The 17,624-nt window shown below is 62.3% G+C and overlaps 8 protein-coding genes across 8 annotated transcripts; 4 read left to right on the top strand and 4 right to left on the bottom strand.

The window, feature by feature from the left end:
* Nucleotides 1-364: 364 nt before the first annotated feature.
* Nucleotides 365-1,576, top strand: COLE_04321 (uncharacterized protein; the record flags this gene model as incomplete). Its single annotated transcript, XM_018424501.2, has 5 exons — nt 365-478; nt 737-754; nt 881-1,000; nt 1,213-1,274; nt 1,510-1,576. The coding sequence occupies 5 exons, from the start codon at nt 365-367 to the stop codon at nt 1,574-1,576; spliced, it is 381 nt and encodes a 126-aa protein (XP_018275397.1).
* A 679-nt stretch (nt 1,577-2,255) lies between these two features.
* Nucleotides 2,256-4,599, bottom strand: COLE_04322 (uncharacterized protein; the record flags this gene model as incomplete). The annotated part of the gene is made up of 5 exons (XM_018424502.2): nt 2,256-3,053; nt 3,211-3,275; nt 3,338-3,694; nt 4,294-4,322; nt 4,424-4,599. 5 exons carry the CDS (start codon nt 4,597-4,599, stop codon nt 2,256-2,258), a joined length of 1,425 nt encoding a protein of 474 aa, XP_018275398.1.
* Nucleotides 4,600-6,250: 1,651 nt separating this feature from the next.
* COLE_04323 (uncharacterized protein) lies at nt 6,251-6,780 on the top strand (the record flags this gene model as incomplete). The annotated part of the gene is made up of 3 exons (XM_018427024.2): nt 6,251-6,409; nt 6,495-6,604; nt 6,651-6,780. 3 exons carry the CDS (start codon nt 6,251-6,253, stop codon nt 6,778-6,780), a joined length of 399 nt encoding a protein of 132 aa, XP_018275399.1.
* Nucleotides 6,781-7,339: 559 nt separating this feature from the next.
* On the bottom strand, nt 7,340-8,175 carry COLE_04324 (uncharacterized protein; the record flags this gene model as incomplete). The annotated part of the gene is made up of 2 exons (XM_018424503.2): nt 7,340-7,773; nt 7,806-8,175. 2 exons carry the CDS (start codon nt 8,173-8,175, stop codon nt 7,340-7,342), a joined length of 804 nt encoding a protein of 267 aa, XP_018275400.1.
* A 142-nt stretch (nt 8,176-8,317) lies between these two features.
* On the top strand, nt 8,318-9,627 carry COLE_04325 (uncharacterized protein; the record flags this gene model as incomplete). The annotated part of the gene is made up of 3 exons (XM_018427025.2): nt 8,318-8,358; nt 8,486-8,707; nt 8,832-9,627. The coding sequence occupies 3 exons, from the start codon at nt 8,318-8,320 to the stop codon at nt 9,625-9,627; spliced, it is 1,059 nt and encodes a 352-aa protein (XP_018275401.1).
* Nucleotides 9,628-9,942: 315 nt separating this feature from the next.
* COLE_04326 (uncharacterized protein) lies at nt 9,943-10,759 on the bottom strand (the record flags this gene model as incomplete). The annotated part of the gene is made up of 2 exons (XM_018420559.1): nt 9,943-10,486; nt 10,527-10,759. The coding sequence occupies 2 exons, from the start codon at nt 10,757-10,759 to the stop codon at nt 9,943-9,945; spliced, it is 777 nt and encodes a 258-aa protein (XP_018275402.1).
* A 1,002-nt stretch (nt 10,760-11,761) lies between these two features.
* On the top strand, nt 11,762-12,799 carry COLE_04327 (uncharacterized protein; the record flags this gene model as incomplete). The annotated part of the gene is made up of 2 exons (XM_018426905.2): nt 11,762-11,915; nt 12,129-12,799. The coding sequence occupies 2 exons, from the start codon at nt 11,762-11,764 to the stop codon at nt 12,797-12,799; spliced, it is 825 nt and encodes a 274-aa protein (XP_018276549.1).
* Nucleotides 12,800-13,120: 321 nt separating this feature from the next.
* COLE_04328 (uncharacterized protein) lies at nt 13,121-16,335 on the bottom strand (the record flags this gene model as incomplete). Its single annotated transcript, XM_018424039.2, has 3 exons — nt 13,121-15,736; nt 15,774-15,848; nt 15,913-16,335. 3 exons carry the CDS (start codon nt 16,333-16,335, stop codon nt 13,121-13,123), a joined length of 3,114 nt encoding a protein of 1,037 aa, XP_018276550.1.
* Between the last annotated feature and the right edge of the window lie 1,289 nt (nt 16,336-17,624).

Genomic DNA, 17,624 nt, shown 5'->3' on the forward strand with positions numbered 1-17,624 from the left:
CAGTGGAGGGCATGTCACCCCCTGGCGCGGGATCGTTGATCGCCACTAGCAAGTGCACGAAGTGGGCCAGACGGTCATGACGCCGCGAATGAGCAAGTTGGCGGGGCTGGCTTGGCTTTGCTGACGTTGCTGGCTTGGTGGCGGCGGGTGTCCGGCCGCGACCGCGCCGAGTTTTAGTGGGGTCCAATAGCGGGGATGTGATTGCCGCTCAAGGGCCTCGTGCCACTTCTCAACGCCCTGGGATGACCCACGCGAGACCCTGAAATCATCCACCCCGCGTCGACCTCATCCGCCCACCGCCGTCTCAAAGTTGCCATCTCTCCTCCTCCCCTCCCGCCATCCTCGCACAAATCCACACCCCGCCATGTCCGACGTCAAGCAGTTCACTTACGACGAGCTCAACGAGCACAAGACTCGCGACTCGCTCTGGCTCACCATCCACAAGAAGGTGTACGATGTTACCGCGTTCTTGGATGAGGTGAGTGGCTTGCGGAGGCTGGTTGCAACAGCTCAGAGGAAAGGGAGGCCTGAGCTCGGCGGGGCGTGGAGCGCGGCGAAGGATACGGTGAAAACGAGCGGAGAGAGAGTGCAGAGGGGTGTGGAGAGGAGTGTAGAGAGCGAACAGAGAAGAGCTGGTGGTGATGCAGAAGGAAGGAAGGTGGAGGTGGGGCGATAGGTGGGGCGATGGGCAACGAGCAGCGATACCCGAATTTCTTTGTGCAGCGCTGACAAACAGCACCCGGGCGGTGACGAGGTACGTTTATCCGACGATGTCGAGTGCAAGCATAAACAGGGCGGTGGTCATGAGCGCCAATATGACTGGTCGGCTCACCGCTGTGCTGCGCTCGAGCTGTCATCACCGGGATGAAACTGACCCCAGGTCCTGCTCGAGGAGGCCGGGCGTGACGGCACCGAGGCGTTCGAGGACGTCGGACACTCGGACGAGGCTCGCGACATGCTCCTCAAGATGTACCTCGGCGAGCTGAAGGCTTCGGAGTTTGTGAGTTGCTTTTGCGGGATGAGGGGGAGGTGTGGTGGAGAATGTCGAGAAGGAAGGCGGGTGGATTGTGCTGCACTCGACGCCGGGCTTTATGACGCCTGTATCACGTGGAGTGATACCCGCGACTTGCCTGAGGGACGCTCTCTTCACTTAGCTGGTGTGGTTATCTTTAGTCACCCCGGTCTCTATATATGAGGCGAAGCTGACCGCAGGCCAAGAACACCACCACCGCCGCCAACGGCTCCGCTCAGTCTGGCGCCCCCGCTCCCAGCCCGTAAGTCTGACGACGAGAGAGGTGTGGAGGGAGACGGCTCAAATGGCGCCCCTTATCGACTCGCTTCTTTCATGCTGCGCGCTGCACGCTATACGCCGCGAGAGAAGCGAGAGATGGCGATGGGAAAGTGTAGGGGGGCAGGCTACTACGGCCTTGACAGAAGCCGTTCGCGAGCCCTATCTGTCCACCTCTCCTCCTCCCCACAACACCCCGTGCGGATCTCAGCTCACCCCAGTGTCCGCTTCCTCATGCCCGTCATGGTCCTCATCGCGTGGTGGGTGTACCGCCAGTACTTTGCGTGAGCTATAGATATGTTGTCATGATGTATTGCGTGGGTGTAATGCGTGTGATGGCCAGCAAGAGATAGGTGAGCAGGCGCAACTGATCGACTAACCCGCCTGACCGCAACTCGAACAATCAAGTCCAAGCCGTCTCATGGAGTCACCAGTCTGACCACGATACCAGTCTTCGACACTTGCTTCAAAGCAACAACTCAGAGGCCTCTCATGCCTCTCACACCCTTCCCTCCAATTGGCCTCTAATCCAGCCTGCTGTCGAAAAGTCCTCCTCTGCCGGGTAAGCCAACCTTGACGACGTCGCCCTGACGGCTTCGAGGCCAGGTTTACCCGCGACACTGCAGCGCCTCGGAACAGCGCCTCGGATGCGACAGTGCTGCAGATATCGCCTATCTCGGGCCGTGCTGTTATCGCGCGGTGAGATATCTCCTGTAGATCTTGGCTGGGCTACGCGTAACTTGGCGCACACACTCCACCAACGACAACTGACTTCATTTCGCAAGGTCCTCTCTAGAGCCACACTCGCTCTCTGGTGTGCTACTGTCCGTTAAGCCACGCTGTGTGGTGCTCCGCCACGCTGCACTCCATTTGGCCACAGCTCGTATCAATGCATCCTGTATGAAGGGTATATGGGGTCGTCTAGATTGACACTGTACACACACTCCCGCGCCGCCCGCACCACCCCCTACGCGACAGGCTTCTGCTTGTACGTGCGGCGGAAGAGGTTGTCAATGCCCTCAAGGTAGTATGCGCCGGGCCAGACGTTGTCGAGCGAGCCCTTGGGGAGGTACTCGATGGCGTTGTGGTTGTCCTCGCGGAGCTTGAGGCCGTCGACGTAGCTCTGGCACGGCACGACCTCCATGGCCTCGAGGCGCTCCTTGAGCGCCATCTTGGCGCGGATCGTCTCGGTGGACCCCACGACGCGGAGCGCGAAGAACGACGCTGCGCACCCCGACCCGAACGCGTACATCCCGATCCGCTTGCCGAGGATGTCGGCGGGCGCGACGTTCGCAAGCACGGACGCGAGCGCACCGTACAGCGACGCAGTGTACATGTTGCCGCAGCGCTTGACGCAGTCCGAGCCCGGCACGACCGCGCTTGTGTAGTGCGCGGCGGCGTGCGTCACAAACGCCTTCTCCACCACCTTGTCCGTGTACGTCTTGGTGGGGTCCAGGTCCTTGACCTCGGCGGGGATGGCGGCGAACGACGGGTGCGAAGGGTTGCGCAGGTAGTCGTTGTAGAAGAGACGCGCGTGCCCCTTCTGCACCAGCTTGCCGTAGGGCGAGTGCAGGCACACGTAGTCGAACTGCGTCAGGTCGTTCTCGTTGTCCGCGTGCCCGTTCGCGTGCCCGTTGGCACCGGCCGCAGCCGCCTTCTTCGCGGCGCGGGCGCGCGAAGCAGCAGCCTTCTCCATGTACGTGTTGTACGCGTTGTCCAGCGCACCGAGGTACGCCTTGATGGTCCAGGGGCCGTCAACGGTGGGCTGGGGTTAGCCATAGTTCGAACTGCATCCTCAGGTCTCCACACACAGGTCAGAGAGCTAGGACAGGTGGACTTCAGTGCCGCCGGTCGCGTGTCACGTCGCCTCGCCTCGCCTCCCGTCCACATACCCGCCGCCCCGTGCACCAAAAAATACTCACGTACTCCGCCGACAGGTCGGGCTTGTAGAAGTCCCAGGTGTTGGCAATGTAAGTGCCGTGGACAGCTGGAAATTAGCCACATTCCGCTGTTCCGCCACCGCAATCAGCACTGCACAACCGCACTCACGCTCAAAGACAATAGGCGCGTCGGGGCCGATCAGCATGGCGCACGCGCCCATGCCGCCGACGGGGCGGGCCGAGCCCTCCTTGTAGATGGCAATGTCACCGCACATGACGATGGCGTTGCGGCCGTCCCATGACTCGGACTGCATCCAGTTGATGCAGTTGAAGAGGGCAGCGGTGGAGCCGTAACACGCGTTCTTCGAGTCGATGCCCTCAATGTCGTGGTTGCCGTGCTTGGCGAACAGGTCCATCAAGAGAGTCTTGGTCGACTTGGACTTGTCAATGATCGTCTCGGTGCCGACGTCGAGGCGGCCAATCGACTTGGGGTCGATGTTGTACTTCTCGAGGAGAGACGAGACGACTGTGTGTGAGCTCTCCGCCGCGCCGATGCCGATTGTTCCGCTCAATCATGCCCATGCCCTCAAGGCTGCTCCTCGCACACACAGCCAAGTGCTGGACGCGCCAACGAGCCGGTACAGGGAGCAACCTTCCCCCGTGGTCAAGTGCTTGGGAGCTACCGCTGACCAGCAAAGAGCCAAGCCCCACCAGCAACCCCCGATTACCGCGGCACACGGCTTTGCGCTCCGGCGTCTGAAGGCGAAATGGGCTCGACGCTCATAGCCGTAGTGAGAGACATTGCTTCTGCGCCCGTCTCGGCGCAGGGGGAAGGAAGCCCGCTCCTAGCCACGCGCCTGTGGTTGGTCCGCGGACTCACTCCCCGCAGGCAAATGACATCGCGGAGCCGGCCTGCGCCCAATTGACCTGCGGCATCGGAGCTGTGGTGATCGCGATGTCGGTACAGCAACGCTCGCTGAAGCTGAGTCATGGCGTGACGGCCAACTGCGCAGGCAGAGGATCAGCCGACCTCCACCCCACAGCTCCCGTCTCGGCGGCGATCCTCCACCTCAAGCCACCATTGTTCCCTCTTCCCCGACAAAGCTTCGTCCCATCTCGACTCACCAGTCAGAGCGACCGAGTTGATGTCCTCACTGCGGCGTCAGCTCATGCTCGCTTTCTCGCCACTCCCAGCTCCCCGGCGCGTCCTCAGCTGCCGACCCACACCCCTCCACCCAGCACCCATGGTACTCACACGTCGTCGGTGAAGGCCATAAACTTCTGGCCGAGGCCAATGGTGTACTTGCCCTTGGAGACGCCGTCAAAGTCCTCGAGGTCGTCCTCGGAGATGCAGCGCTTGGGGAAGTACATCTCGACGGCGTGGATGCCGACGTTCTGGGGGCGAGCGGGGATGTCGAAAGCGGCGACCATGGTGGATGAGGAGATTGGATGGGGGTTGACAACAGCGAGACGATATTAGAGGAGGAGAAGGAGGAGGAGAGCAGAGTAAAAGCGGGAGAGTCTAATCTGTTGAGAGATGAGAGAGTAGAGTAAGAGAGAGCCAAGAGAGTCGATGGTCGATGATGAGACGATGCGGGGTCTGCCTGGGTGTACGAGCTGCCTGCTGTCTGCTGCCTACCTGCTGCACCTGGTGATAGATTTCTGGTCGTACGGTGAGATGGAGGCTCTGGCGCGCGGATTCCTCCTAGTTTTGGGGGAGACGCGCTTTTTTCCTCTCAGGGCAACATTGACCTCCCGGGAACGACACGCCTCGTCTCGTCCTCTCCCTCTCCCGGTCCCTCTCGCGTCTCGCGCCTCTCATCTCTCTGCCGTCGGTAGCCTGCCGCGACTCCTCTTGCATCTAGACCACCGCACAGGCGGACGTCGAGCACCGCGCGGCCCTTGCTCCCCAGATTATACTAGCCACCCACTGTCCAACGCGGTCATCTCCTTCACCACGCACACGCGGCCATGCTGCACGCGGCGCTATCCGAGGCCGGAGGCTGATCTCCTCATGTTGCCTCTATGCCCCCTCACGCCAGTCTGCGTCCCGCTCAAGGCACATCACTACTCTCTTGTGTTGCAGCTCGGCTGTGTGTATCATCTCGATCAGCACGCGGCCGCCACGCAGCCTGCAGACAGGGATGCGCTCCCGGACCGTCACCCCACTCAAGTGCTACTACCGCATAGAATCTGTCGTTCTGTCGAGGGCATGGGATGGGCCGATGAACAATCGTCGTGCCATGTGTCTAAACCTATGAGTGGCTTGCAACCTCGCAACCTTGCGGCTCGGACGTGGACGAGACCGAAAGCGCTACAGGCCTACAGGGGAGAGTGACTGTTCGGTGGCGCGTGTGGTCCGCCGGGCCTGACCGGTCCGTGTGTCAGATGAGAGAGCGTGATCGCGTCTGGATGCCCACGTCCTACCACCTGTTCCTGCCCAAGCCGACTGTTCTTTCCTGCGGCGTCGCGAAACCTGACGCACTTTTGTCTCGTACGATTTTTGAACAGTCTCGCTGATTAGTGCCCGCCATGCCACGCCCCTGCATCCCTTATCACTTGACTTGCCCTCATCCGCCCCCGCCCGGATCGGCAATCCACCGTGGGAAGGGCCGCTCATGTCGGAGAATGGCGCAATCTCCTTCGCGTGGGTTTGCTTCCGGACGCCGGCGGGGAGCTCATTGCGTGGAATTGCCACCGCCCAATTAGGCTTCCGCGGAACAGGCTTGCGGCATATTTCGCAATCCTATCCCCCATCTTCCACGCGATTCAACGCCTAACTTTTACACGTGGTCGGCCACATGGAAGTTGCAAGAATGAAATGACGTCATGACGTCAGTGGTGCGCATTGTACGTCGAGAGCACTCCAGTGCTATTGGTGATTTGGTGATGGAGGAGACGCCACATGCCCGCATAACCGGCTCTTACGGCGCTGCGAGTCTACGTCCACTCCGCCGTCTCTTCCTACTTAAGCCTTGATCCAAGTCAGCAGACCTCTTCATCTTCCACATCCAACTAGACTTATCACTAGATTCTCAACTTCACTTCTACCAAACCTCACTACAGCCCCAACCCGCCCACCATGTCTAACGAGGTCCTCACTCTCATCTACCGTCCCCACGAGCACGCCGACGAGTACATGGTCTTCGTCGACGACGACAAGGAGTTCAAGGAGTGGCGCGCCCAGCCGGAGGGAGGCAAGTCCATCGCCCTCTCCCGCTTCATTGGTAACTTTGCTGTCGTGAGTACCCAGCGACTCCCCTGTCCTCGTCTCCGTCATAGTGGCGATCCCTCCACCCTCCTTTATCCTTCCCGCTGACACGCAGTACAAGAGTATCACTGGTGGTGTGACCGGCGTTCTCCAGCCCATTTCGAAGCAGGACCTCGAGACCGCCTTCTTCAGCGACGACAAGAAGGTCAAGGACAAGTCTGTCGAGTGAGTGCGCTCGGACCAGCAGAGGTCGGTACACGCTGACGACCAGGGCTGCCATCCAGATCATCCTCCAGCACGGCCGCGAACAGAAGCAGACGTTCAAGGCATCCGAGCGCTCAGACTTTAACACGTCGCGCGGCGGCGCCGGCGACAACCATCCCGGCACCCAGCGCCGCTAAGCGCTATGAGAACGAGGGGCCGGCGAGCCCGCAGTCCAGCAGTCAACAATCGAGATATGCAGTCATGACATAGAACGGGGGAGGCGTCGGAGAAGCTCACGAAGATCACGAACTGATGACTGCCATCCTTCCACCGCCTTCGATGGCAACAATGACGGACGGAGCACGGAGCGGACAGCATGCAGACCGGCGTCAATGACGTCTGACAGCCCTCGATACAGGGCCGAGGACGCCGCCCCGGTCCGTTATGACGTCCGCTGGATGTGATTGGCGGCGGCGCGATCGGCAATGACTCGGCGACGACCCTGATGCGGCTGTGGTTGTTCGTGTCCGAGAGCGAGATCGCGTTGTTCCAGAGCTCGGTGCACTTGCCTGCCGCGGAGACCTAGAGATACCCACGCCACGAGGCCATTGTCCGGTCAGAATGTGGAACCTCCGCTGAGTCCGAGCACTGACCTTCGAAGCGCTAACCCGTACGGTGTAGAATGAAACGCAGGCTCCCGCAACCGCGCCATCAACCGCGCCCACACCATGCGAAGAGGATCCTATGCTACATATGCTACAAACCGTACCCATACCCATACCCTCTCGTGACGACGCCCTCCGGCGGCGTCCAATACTGCGCGGGCGGAAACGCTCTACGGCGCTTCGCGCGCCGCGCCACTCGCCGCTCCTCCTTCTCCCTCTCCTTCTCATCCACCTCGATCTCCCTACACAACCTGAGCGCAGGCACAGCAACGCATTTGTGCTCCACCGGCGCGGCGTACGCCAGAAAAACGGGCGGCGCGCGCTCCGCGCGCCAGACCCCTACCTCAGGCTCTTTATTCAAAACGGGAGGTGGATCGGGCGCCGTCACAGCCGATTCTGCAGCGATCCGCCGAATCCGCTGCACGACGGCGGGCGGCAAGGGACGCACGCGCGGGTTCGGCGTGAGCTCGTAGCTCTCGACCGTCGAGAGCGAGATCGGGGCCACCGCGCCGAGCAGCCGGAACGCTGTTGTCAGATTCGGTGGGTAGGCGACGTACGGACTGCCTCCGCCTCGGCGGGGGCGGCGTGGGCCGGTGCCTCGCCCTTTGCGGCCGCCGCGGCGGCTTTGAGTGCGCGCTCGCGCTCTTTCCGCCGCTTCTTCTTCGCGTTCTGCCGCTCGGCTTTGGACAGTGGCCTGTCCGGATCTTCAGCTGGGGGCGGGGAGGGCGAGGGGACGGAGATGGGAGGGGGAAGAGGGAGGGAGAGGGCGGGGAGGGCGGAGGCCATAAGACTGTCGTAGGCTGCGAGGAGGGATGGGCTGGGCGCATACTCGGTAATCTTGTCGTTTCCGTCGCTCGCCTGCGACGGCGACGGGGACGTCGAGCCCGACGCCGAGCACGCGCGCGAGGTCGAGACGTCGCTGGACATATCAGCGAGGTATGAGGAGCGGACGAGGGATGGCCCACCTCCACTCTGAAATTCAGACGTTTGCCACCGCACCCTAACACCGAATTTCCGCCGCCACCCACCCCTTGAAGTCGCCGCGACTGTTGTGATCCTCCATCACACCATGAGCTACAATAACATCGGCTTGTCGACGGCCCGCGGGAGGTGAGTGCGCTGGGGGTTGTACGATCGACGGTCTCCAAACGCAGCGCGCCGACTAGTTGCCGCGAGTGGCGGGCATGATTAGTCGCGGTATCCCACCTTCCTCTGAAGTGGCGCGCGCTAACGCCAGTGGCACCAATGGTTTCATTCAGCGCAATGCGTCGGCGCTGCAGATCCGGCAGGGCCCGCCAGGCGGCGCCGCGGCAGGATACAAGAACTACGAGGACTACTTGAACGAGATCGCCAAGCCGCCCGTCCACCGCGCGCCTGACGCAGGCATTCTCGAACACGAGCGCAAGCGCCAGATCGAGATCAAGTGTCTTGAGCTGCGGGACAAGCTCGAGGACGATGAGTGAGTGTGGATAATTCGGCCGCCGCGAACTCTCGCGGTGCACGCCGCCGGAACGGCGAGACTGAGACAACGTTCCTGGGACGGGCATGGACGTCGAGAGCATCTTGAGTGGCGCTGACTTCAGTGTTGACGAGGACGAAATTGAGGAGCAGGTATCCGCCCTGCGGGCCAAGCTGCAGGCCGCCGGCGCGCCGATCACGGGCCGGCGCGCGACGGACTCGCACTCGGTCGCGGCGGCAAAAGAGGCCGAGATGGGCCGCCTGAAGCGTGCACTCAATATCCGCGCGGACTACGAGGAAGGCAAGGCGTTCCACCGCGAAACGGAGGAGGAGCGCGCTGAGCGCATCGCCGAGAAGCGCGCGCGCGAGGAGGCGCGGATCGAGGAGGCGCGTGAGCGCGAGCGCGCCGAGGCAAGGCGCAAGAAGGAGTTCGAGAAGAAGGAGCGCCTCCGCCGCCGCGAGGAGTACTATGCTCGCCGGGACGCGGAGAAGAAGCGCCGTCGCGAGGAAGACCGCTCGCGCTCGCGCTCGCCTGTGCGCCGCAGGCGCGCCGACTCGGATGACGACTCGCCGCCTTCCCGCCGCGACGCCTCGCCCCGCCGGGCGGCTCGTGACGACTCGCGCACGCCACCTCGTCGTCGTGACTCTCGTGACAACTCGCGCAAACCTCCTCGCCGTGACGAGCGCGACGACTCGCGCTCCCCACCCCGTCGCGCAGACTCACGCGACGAATCCCGCTCTCCTCCCCCACGCCGTCGCAACGACTCGCTCTCTCCTCCTCTTCGCCGTCGCGACGATTCACGCTCGCCAACACCCCGCCGTGCCGACTCGCGTTCGCCGTCACCTCCACCTCGGCGGCGCGACGAGTCGGACACACCGCCCCGTCGGAGGCGCTACTCTTCTGGTTCGGATCGTGACTAGTGTGCTGGAGAGGCGATGGCGGTTGAGGATCCAGTCAGTGTCGGTTCGCATTGTTCATTCGCAGATTCATGTCATGTGTAGCGTCGCCCATGCTCGTGCGGGTGCTTCCGGTGACTGACTGCTTCGCTGACCGTCGCCCATTACTAACCACCCACCATTCAGGAACGCGACATAGCACAGTATACCTACATGCACGTATTCATAACAAGACAGGGCTAGGTACAACGTTCGGCTTGCCAGAAGCCTACCCGCGCACGAGGCGGGACAGCACGCTAGTGCGTGAGCGCAGAGCGCAGAGTAAGAAACGGGGGATACCTACGCGAGCGCGCCACGATCGGCGCCCTTCTTGTTCTCGGGCGGCTGTGCCCCGACACCGCCCTTCTTCCACGCGACGTACTCGTCGTACGAGACGGCGACCTTCTCACTACCGTACACCTTCGTGCTGATGCTGTTCCACAGCTTATCGCCGACGGCGACGCGCCCGCGCCACCCGGCCTTCTGGATGAGCGACATCACGGCCTGCTCCTTGCTCCAGCCCTGCTCGGGCGCCACGTCCGGCAGGTACGTCGCGGACAGGTTGCGACCGGATGTGGGGTGTGGGAAGGTGATGTGGATGCCGTGCGTGCCGAGCTCCCACGACAGCGGCGTGGCGACGGGCGTGAAGGGCGTAAGGAGGCTCACGCCGCAGCCGAGGGCAGGCAGCTCCGCCGCGCGGATTGGAGAGAAGCGGTGGTCCTCGAGCGCCGCGACGAGGGCATACTCTGCCAAGCCCTTGTCAAGGCGCATCGGCGTGAAGTTGCCTATACAGCCGCGAAGTGCTTTACGGGGCTTGAGGGTATTCCAAGTGACGAAGAGGGCGCTGGAGTCAGCTTTCGCCGAGCTGGCCAGCGTGGACTCACTACTTGTCTTTCCCATTTGGGAATGGTGGAGGTGCGGCCTCGCGCCGCTCATAGTGCGCTGTGAGCACATCAAAGGCGTAGAATGCGTGTTCGCGCGTGCAAATTTCATCTGGAGGAGTGACTGGGGTCGCTGGTGTGGTAATGCCAGGCGTTGGGGTGTCACGATGAGACAAGGCAGGTGTGGGGGCGAGGGTTGATGACCCTGATGTGGGGGCGGGGGCGGGAGGGGCCATCTCAGACAGCGCTGCGGCAGGCATGGTGCTAACGCGGGGTAGAGAGTAGAGCGTTAAGGCTTGCGGATGCGAGGACGAAGACTGAGTTGCCAGGTGCGGAGAGGGGGAAGACCCGAGGGAGGTGGTGGCCGGTGAGGAGGGAGAGGGGGGGGGGGGGGTGTTCGGTGGAACGAAGCGTCTAGATTGTCTAGTGTGTGCACTCGAGTGTCTGTCGCGAGACTGCGAGCGAGCGGACGGCGGAGGAGGCTGAGATAAGGGCAAAATGAGGCTGAGAGATGAGAGCGATGGGATTGATGGTGGAGATGAGAGGCCGCGGGGGGGGGGGGATTGGAAAGCGAAGGAGACGATTGCTGGTGCGGTGGCGCGGCCGGGGTGGTGGTAGTCAGGGAGGGGCGCGAGGGGAGGAGGTCGAGGAGGGGGTGTTGCGATCAGATGGCAGGATCGCTGGATCGCTGGGACGCAGGAAGTGGTTGGTGCAGATGCGCCGGAGTGAGGAGCGGGCGGAGCGATGTGTGCGATGTCGGAGGAGGTGGTGGAGATGCACGCCGCGATCGTGCTCTGGCTGCACGACGCGGAGTGGGAGAGTGGGAAGAAGAGAGACAACGGCTGCGTGCTTGTGGTTGTAGGGTGACACATCCAACGACGCCATGGCGTTGACATGTCACGTGAGTGCCATGTGGCACAGTGGGAGAAGTGGAGGTGACTCCTTTCGGAAGGTGGGAGACGCGCCTCGTTTGTCTTGTTCCCTTCCTCAACTCGCTCCTCCTCGGCCTCCTCATAACTCTATCCCAAACTCTCTTCCCGTCTCCATCTGCACCGACGACCTCGGACTTTTTATCCTCTTCAACTTGCATCTGCGTCTAGTCCTGCGACGCGCCTCGCTTCCCAGTGTACTCTTATTCTAGTGTGCCGCGACGCGTCGACGCGTTCTTTCACCGTTCTCCAGTTCCGCCTTCCTCCCGCCCACAACCGCATTCCGCCAGTATCACGACATCCTTGGCCATGTCCGATCTCCCAGACCAGAAGCGTCAGCTGCGCGATGCGCACGCCCGCGCCGCCGCCGAGCCCACCACCGCCGACATTTACGGCCAGCGCCATGGCATTCCCGATGACGTGCAGGCTGCCCTGCAGAACGTCGGGCGGCGGAATCGCATGAGTGAGTAAGCCTTGTGCAGTTGTCCAGGCGGATCAGCCGTCCGGTGAAGGACGATGCGTCACCTACGCCTTGATGACCATGACGGGGCTCGGCGCAATGTGTCCTCAGCGCCCGTCACCGCGATAGTACCATTCTTCCTTCCCTTCTAAACGCGGTCTTTGAGAGGCGCATGTCTTCCTCTTCTCTTACCTTGACCGGCGTGCTAACGCCCAGTGGTATCCCAAGGCCGTTCATTCCAGCCCACCCAGTCCCTCCCCATCCTGCCTTCCTCCTCCGGCATATTCCTGAGCGACCGCGACGCGCAGGCTCAAGCCCGCCTCATTGTGAAGGACGACCTCCGTCTCCGCGAACTCCAGCCCTACTCATCGACATCGACGAACGCGCTCTCGCTCTCTCCCCGCACGCGCGCTGCCGAGCTCGACGCGCGCATCCGCTTCAACCCTGACGGCGAGGCGGTCCTCGAGCGGCGGCGGGGCCACAAGCGTGGCGGCGCAGACGCAGATGCAGGCTCGGACACGGAGGAAGACGAGCCCGACGCCGTCAACCATGCGCTGCCGCCCCCCAATGCTCAGGCCGCGCGTCCCATGGCCGCGGCGGCAGATGACTTCCCCCCCGTCTTCACGGCGCCCACCTCCGTTCCGGAGCTGTTTGGCGCCATGCCGCCCCCGCCCGTGCCGACGCGCGCGTTCGCCGGCATGCCCCGCCGCCAGCTGCGGCCAACGATGAGCGCTCCGGTCGGGCGTCTGGGCAGTGAGCAGGGCGGGCTGCGCGGGTTCGGGATGGCGGTCGACGACGATGATGACGGATTCGATGTGGCGGACTGGGCGGCCGACCAGGAGGGTGCCGGCGATATCGGGGGATGGGCGCGGAGTGAGCAGTTCTAACTTCATAGCGTGTGTGTACGATCTCTTTGTGAAGTGGGAGGGGCTCAGACTGGTCAGTGTGGGGGGCTCGAGTGTAGTGTGTGCTGCCATCCCAAGGTTGCTGCCATGAGAGAAGAGGCACGCGACGTTAAGAGAAGATGGCACGCAGATTGGGAATCGACAATATTGACGTTTCATGAGAAAACTTGGAGATTCAGAGGGCATACCAGGGACTGCGAACCAACCAAGTTTGGGATTGATATTGCATAATGCACAGCACTCATACCATATGCTGCGACAAGCTGGACACTACTCTCAAACATGACTTCCTGCCACAGACACCTAGCGGAAGAAGCCGAGCACGCGGCCGAGAATGTTGCCCTGCCCACCCCCGTCGTCCGGGGAAGGCGAGCGACGTTGCGCCGGCCACATGCCGGGGGCATAGCGCTCGTCCTCGCCGCCCTCCTCGACTTCGCTCAGCGAGTGGCTGTGCGTGCGCGGCGTCGGCGCGTCCTCGAACCGTGCGGCAATGATCGTTGCGCAGTCCGTGATGGAGTTGTACGGCGGAGGCGGAGGCGGCGACATGTCGCGGTACGGACCTGTGTAATCGGGCGGGTCGGAGGCAGAGCGCGGGCGCGGAGCCGGGCGAGCTGCGGGGCGCTGGCGTACAGGCGTGCGCACGATGGGGTAGAAGTCGAACTCGTAGCGCGGGGGCGGCGAGCGCATGGCCGCTGCGGCGGCCGGGGCCAGGGCATCGGCGGGCTCGAGCGGGGTGGACGCTCCCGTTGGCGAGTCCATGATGACGGACACGTTGGACGAGGACTCCATCGTGACGGACACATTGGTCGGCGAGCCCAGACGGGCGGACACAATGGTCGGAGAGACGCGGAAGGACGGACCAGCCGTCTCCGCCATTGGCGCGGTATCAGCGCTCCGGTTGCCCCGGAGAAGCGAGCGCGCAGGCTGAGCCGAGGAGGCCGCAAGGGCCATGAAGTGCTCGTGTGCACGGAGGCGGCGGGCGCGCGGAGCAAATGTGTCGCGGGGCTCACTCGCCGGCGGCTGCGACATCTCCTCCATAACCTCTACGGGAGCGGGAGGCTGCAGGAGAACAATGTCCTCGACCACCTCCGGGCATGTGGCGAGAGGTGTGCCGTCCCGGATAAAGCTGGGGAGAACAGAAGGGTCGAAGGTGACGAAGGCGGAAGAAGTCACCGGATCAACGAGGTCATCGACGACAGCCTCAGCAACGGCGGCCTCAACAACAGCAGCCGCAACGTCAGCTTCCTCCACAGGCGCGACGACCTCGGGCTCTGCCATCTCGACGTCGTCGTCCTCCAGCGCATTGACGACAGAAGCGTTCGCGTTGCTCGCTGCCTGCGCCGCCAGCGAGGGGGCCTTGAGAGCGTAGTGCTGCAGCTTGTTGAACCTGCGGCGCTCCTCTACAAAGGCAGGGTCACACTTGGCGCGGCGGAGGGCGTCGCGGTCGCGGTGAAAGCGCTGGTTCCAACCGATCTCCTCTGCGCGGAGGATGTCGCGCTGCGCATCCCGCACGGTGCTGCCGTCCCCAGGCATGCTGCGACGCTTGTGGCCGGCAAGCTGCGAAGGCTTAGCGATAGCAGCTGCCTGAACGGCCTCGGAGTCGTGCATCACCACGTCCGCGCTGAGATGCTCCGTGTTCAGAATGTATGGCTCGGGAGACCGGGAGCGCTGGCGCTCGTATGTTGGCGTGGTAGGGCGCGAGGCGACTACCACACCGCGTGGGCGCGGCTTGTTCTCGGGCTTCTGATTGTAACGCTGAATCATCGCCCGGCGAACGCGGTCGCTGAGCTTGGAAGATTTCGACTTCAAAATCGCCTTGAGATCCTTGGCGGTGTTGACCGTGCGGTTGCTTGCCTGCTTACCGGTGAACACAGTCCGACGCGGAGGGCGGAGAACGACAGGGCGACGAACGACATGAAGGCGAGGTCGACGCCAGTCGAAACTTGGGGCCGCGCTCGCGCCGGGGCGGGGGGAAGCTGGCCTTGGCGTCGACGACCGACCTGCGTTGGTGCCAATCTGGTGCAGCCGAGTACGACGGGTCGCCACCGCGTGGTTGGCCCTGGGGTGATCGTGAGCATAACGCTCACGCGCGGTCGTCATGGGACGCTCCCACTGCCTAGGAGCCTGGCGCCTGATCTGCTCCACCTGCGAGGTAGCGGTCGGCTCTTCGTCGGACCATTGCTCGTCGTCAGACCATCCCTCCGCGCCGACATCCTCCTCGGAGGACGAGAACTCGTCGTCGCCGTCCTCCGAGGAGGATCCGTCGTCAGGCGGAACAGCCAGTATCGCATCCTCTACGTAGTCGACAGCGAGAGGCGAAGTGGCTTGGTCGGGATCGGGCGTGGGCTCAGACGACGTAAGGACATGACTGATACGCGGGAAAGAGGAGCGAGGAGTGGGCGAAGGCGGGCTGAGACCAGCCTCGATTGCGTTGGCGTCAAAGGTGGAATCAGGGCTGTCACTCAAAGGCAGAGCGATGCTGGGGGCTTCGGGGGTCTTTGGCACTAGCCTAAGCCCCTGTCGATCAATATAGGCCTCAATCATCGCCATTGCGGGTTGGACATCGCTCTCATGCGCTCTCCATGCGTCATGGACGGCGCGCCTGGACGAGGACTCGGCGATGGAACGCACAGCCTCGGCGCGGTGCTTGTTGACCTTTGATCTAATGAGGGCCAGAGACGACAAAGGCGCCTGGCGCGTCCTGGGCACGGGGGTGTCGACGTCGCTGGGCTCTGGGCTCGAGGGCTCGGGGGTCGAGGGGATGGGGCTCGAAGGCAGGGGGCTCGAGACCTCGGGAATCGAGGGCTCGGGGATTGATGGCGGAGGACTGGAGGGCACGGACACGGGCGGCGAGTCACTGGCCTCGAGATCAGAGTCGCAGACCACAATTTCGTCCTCGGACCGCAGGAGAGTGGCTTTCTGCGGTCAACACGGATGCAATGGGCGCAACACATACAAGTGTTTGCATGCGTTGCGTCATCGCGTAAATCGACTCTGTAGGGCTCACGACTCGACTGAGACCCGACGCAGTCTGATGTCAGCTCATCTTTCGCGGATAGGCAACCACACCAGCACTGAATATCGAGAGAACTCACCCTGCTACGCGTACGGCGTCCAATGCCCAGGGCGGCCTGAGTCTTGGCCTTGCCCGTACTACGCCACGCGCGCACCCAAGCATTGACGTCCGGGACGCCGCTTCCTTCGTCCATACGTCTGCCCCGAATCTGAGCCAGCAGGCTCTGGGGGACGGCATTGAGGTCTGCATCAATCTCTGCATCGGAAGCGCCACTATCCGTTTCAGTGTCGCTGTCGCATGCGTCGCGATACGAGCCAAGAGCACGAGGGGGACAGGACGGGAATCCAATCTTGTCTGGAGGATAGATACTTGACAGAGGGTACGACGCGTGGATGGATGGGTCGTAGGTAGGGGCGGCGGCAGTGAGGTCGTCACTGGGAAGAGTGTTGTCGACCTGGGTGGGCGAGGAGGTGGGCGTGTGCCGGCGCGTGACGGCCGGCATGTTTACAGAGGACCTTGTGTGTGTGTGTGGGGATGGATGGAAGTAGGGAGGGGAGTTGGACGCGGTGTGGGGGAGAGAGGAGTGAGGAGGGAGGCCCTAGTGAGTCTGGGTAGACTACGGATGGGATCTTGATGGATGGAAAGAAAGAAAGAAAGAAAGAAAGTGGATGGGAGGAGCGACGAGGGGGATAATATATATGTGAGAGGGAGGTCGAGTGGATGAGTGGATGAGTGGATGGGTGGAAAGAGTAGAACGGGGGGAAGGAAGGTTGAAAGATGGCGGCGAGCATCATCTCTTACAATGACATGTCCAGGACGACTCAGGCTTTTCAGGAACGTCTCTCTCTCTCTCTCTTTCAGATGTCACATTGAATTTGCCCTGGCCATTCGGCTCAGCTATCAGCTGTCAGCTGTCAGCTGTTTTTGCGTTCAATCGTCAAGCCTCAAGAGACTTCACAGACAGATCAATTCAATGGCGCACCAATGCCAACTTGTGTCCTCGAAAATCAGCGTCGACTGCATGAGCGTGGGCGTCTCTGTGACCCAAGATGATTTCGGTGATGGGAGCGGAATGCGGGGGGGGTCACCCTACTGTAACCCAGACGCCAGACGGCCCAAATAGTCCCAAAGCAGCAAGAGTGACAGTGCCTGATCAGGAATTGCAGGATATCAGAAGCCGACATGCAAAGGAAACGCAGGAGATGCAGCCTCGGACTTGCCGAAAGTGGAAGAGTCCAGTCATCCAATTCAGAGGCAGTGCCGCCGTCGCCGTCATCCGTCTTCCAGTGTTTCCAGTGTCCCAGCATGCCCAGCAGCCAGTGGTCAGTGGTACAGTGGTACAGTGGTACAGTGGCACATTTACGGACTGCGCTAGGACACGCGCGTGGCGGCCAATGCGGCGTCCTGCGGCCTGTGCGCCCGCACCGCTCTGCCGCTCTAGCTCTGGGCCGTGAAACGCACGACCGAAGCCAGGGGCTTTGTTCGGCTCATCCATGTCTGACGCACGCAACCCTCCCACATTGCGCATTCCTTGCACATGTCAGATATCCATCCAGAATACCAACACACGTCAAACCAAACTGCAATCTTGTATCTGCCTCTCTTGATTGGGACTTGAAGCCAGTTCAACGCGATTGAATTGAGCTTTATTCTCAGATCCACCGACCCGATACAAGGGACACGCCCGAAATCCGAAGGATTCTGGCACTTGAACATGCGCCATGCACTCTTGGTTGCACTGGATTGCTAGGTGTTCGCGGCTCGCCCAGCCAAGCCGTCGTCCACCAACCT

Source organism: Cutaneotrichosporon oleaginosum (assembly GCF_008065305.1).
Source record: "Cutaneotrichosporon oleaginosum strain ATCC 20508 chromosome Unknown ATCC20508_contig03, whole genome shotgun sequence".
NCBI lineage: Eukaryota > Fungi > Basidiomycota > Tremellomycetes > Trichosporonales > Trichosporonaceae > Cutaneotrichosporon > Cutaneotrichosporon oleaginosum.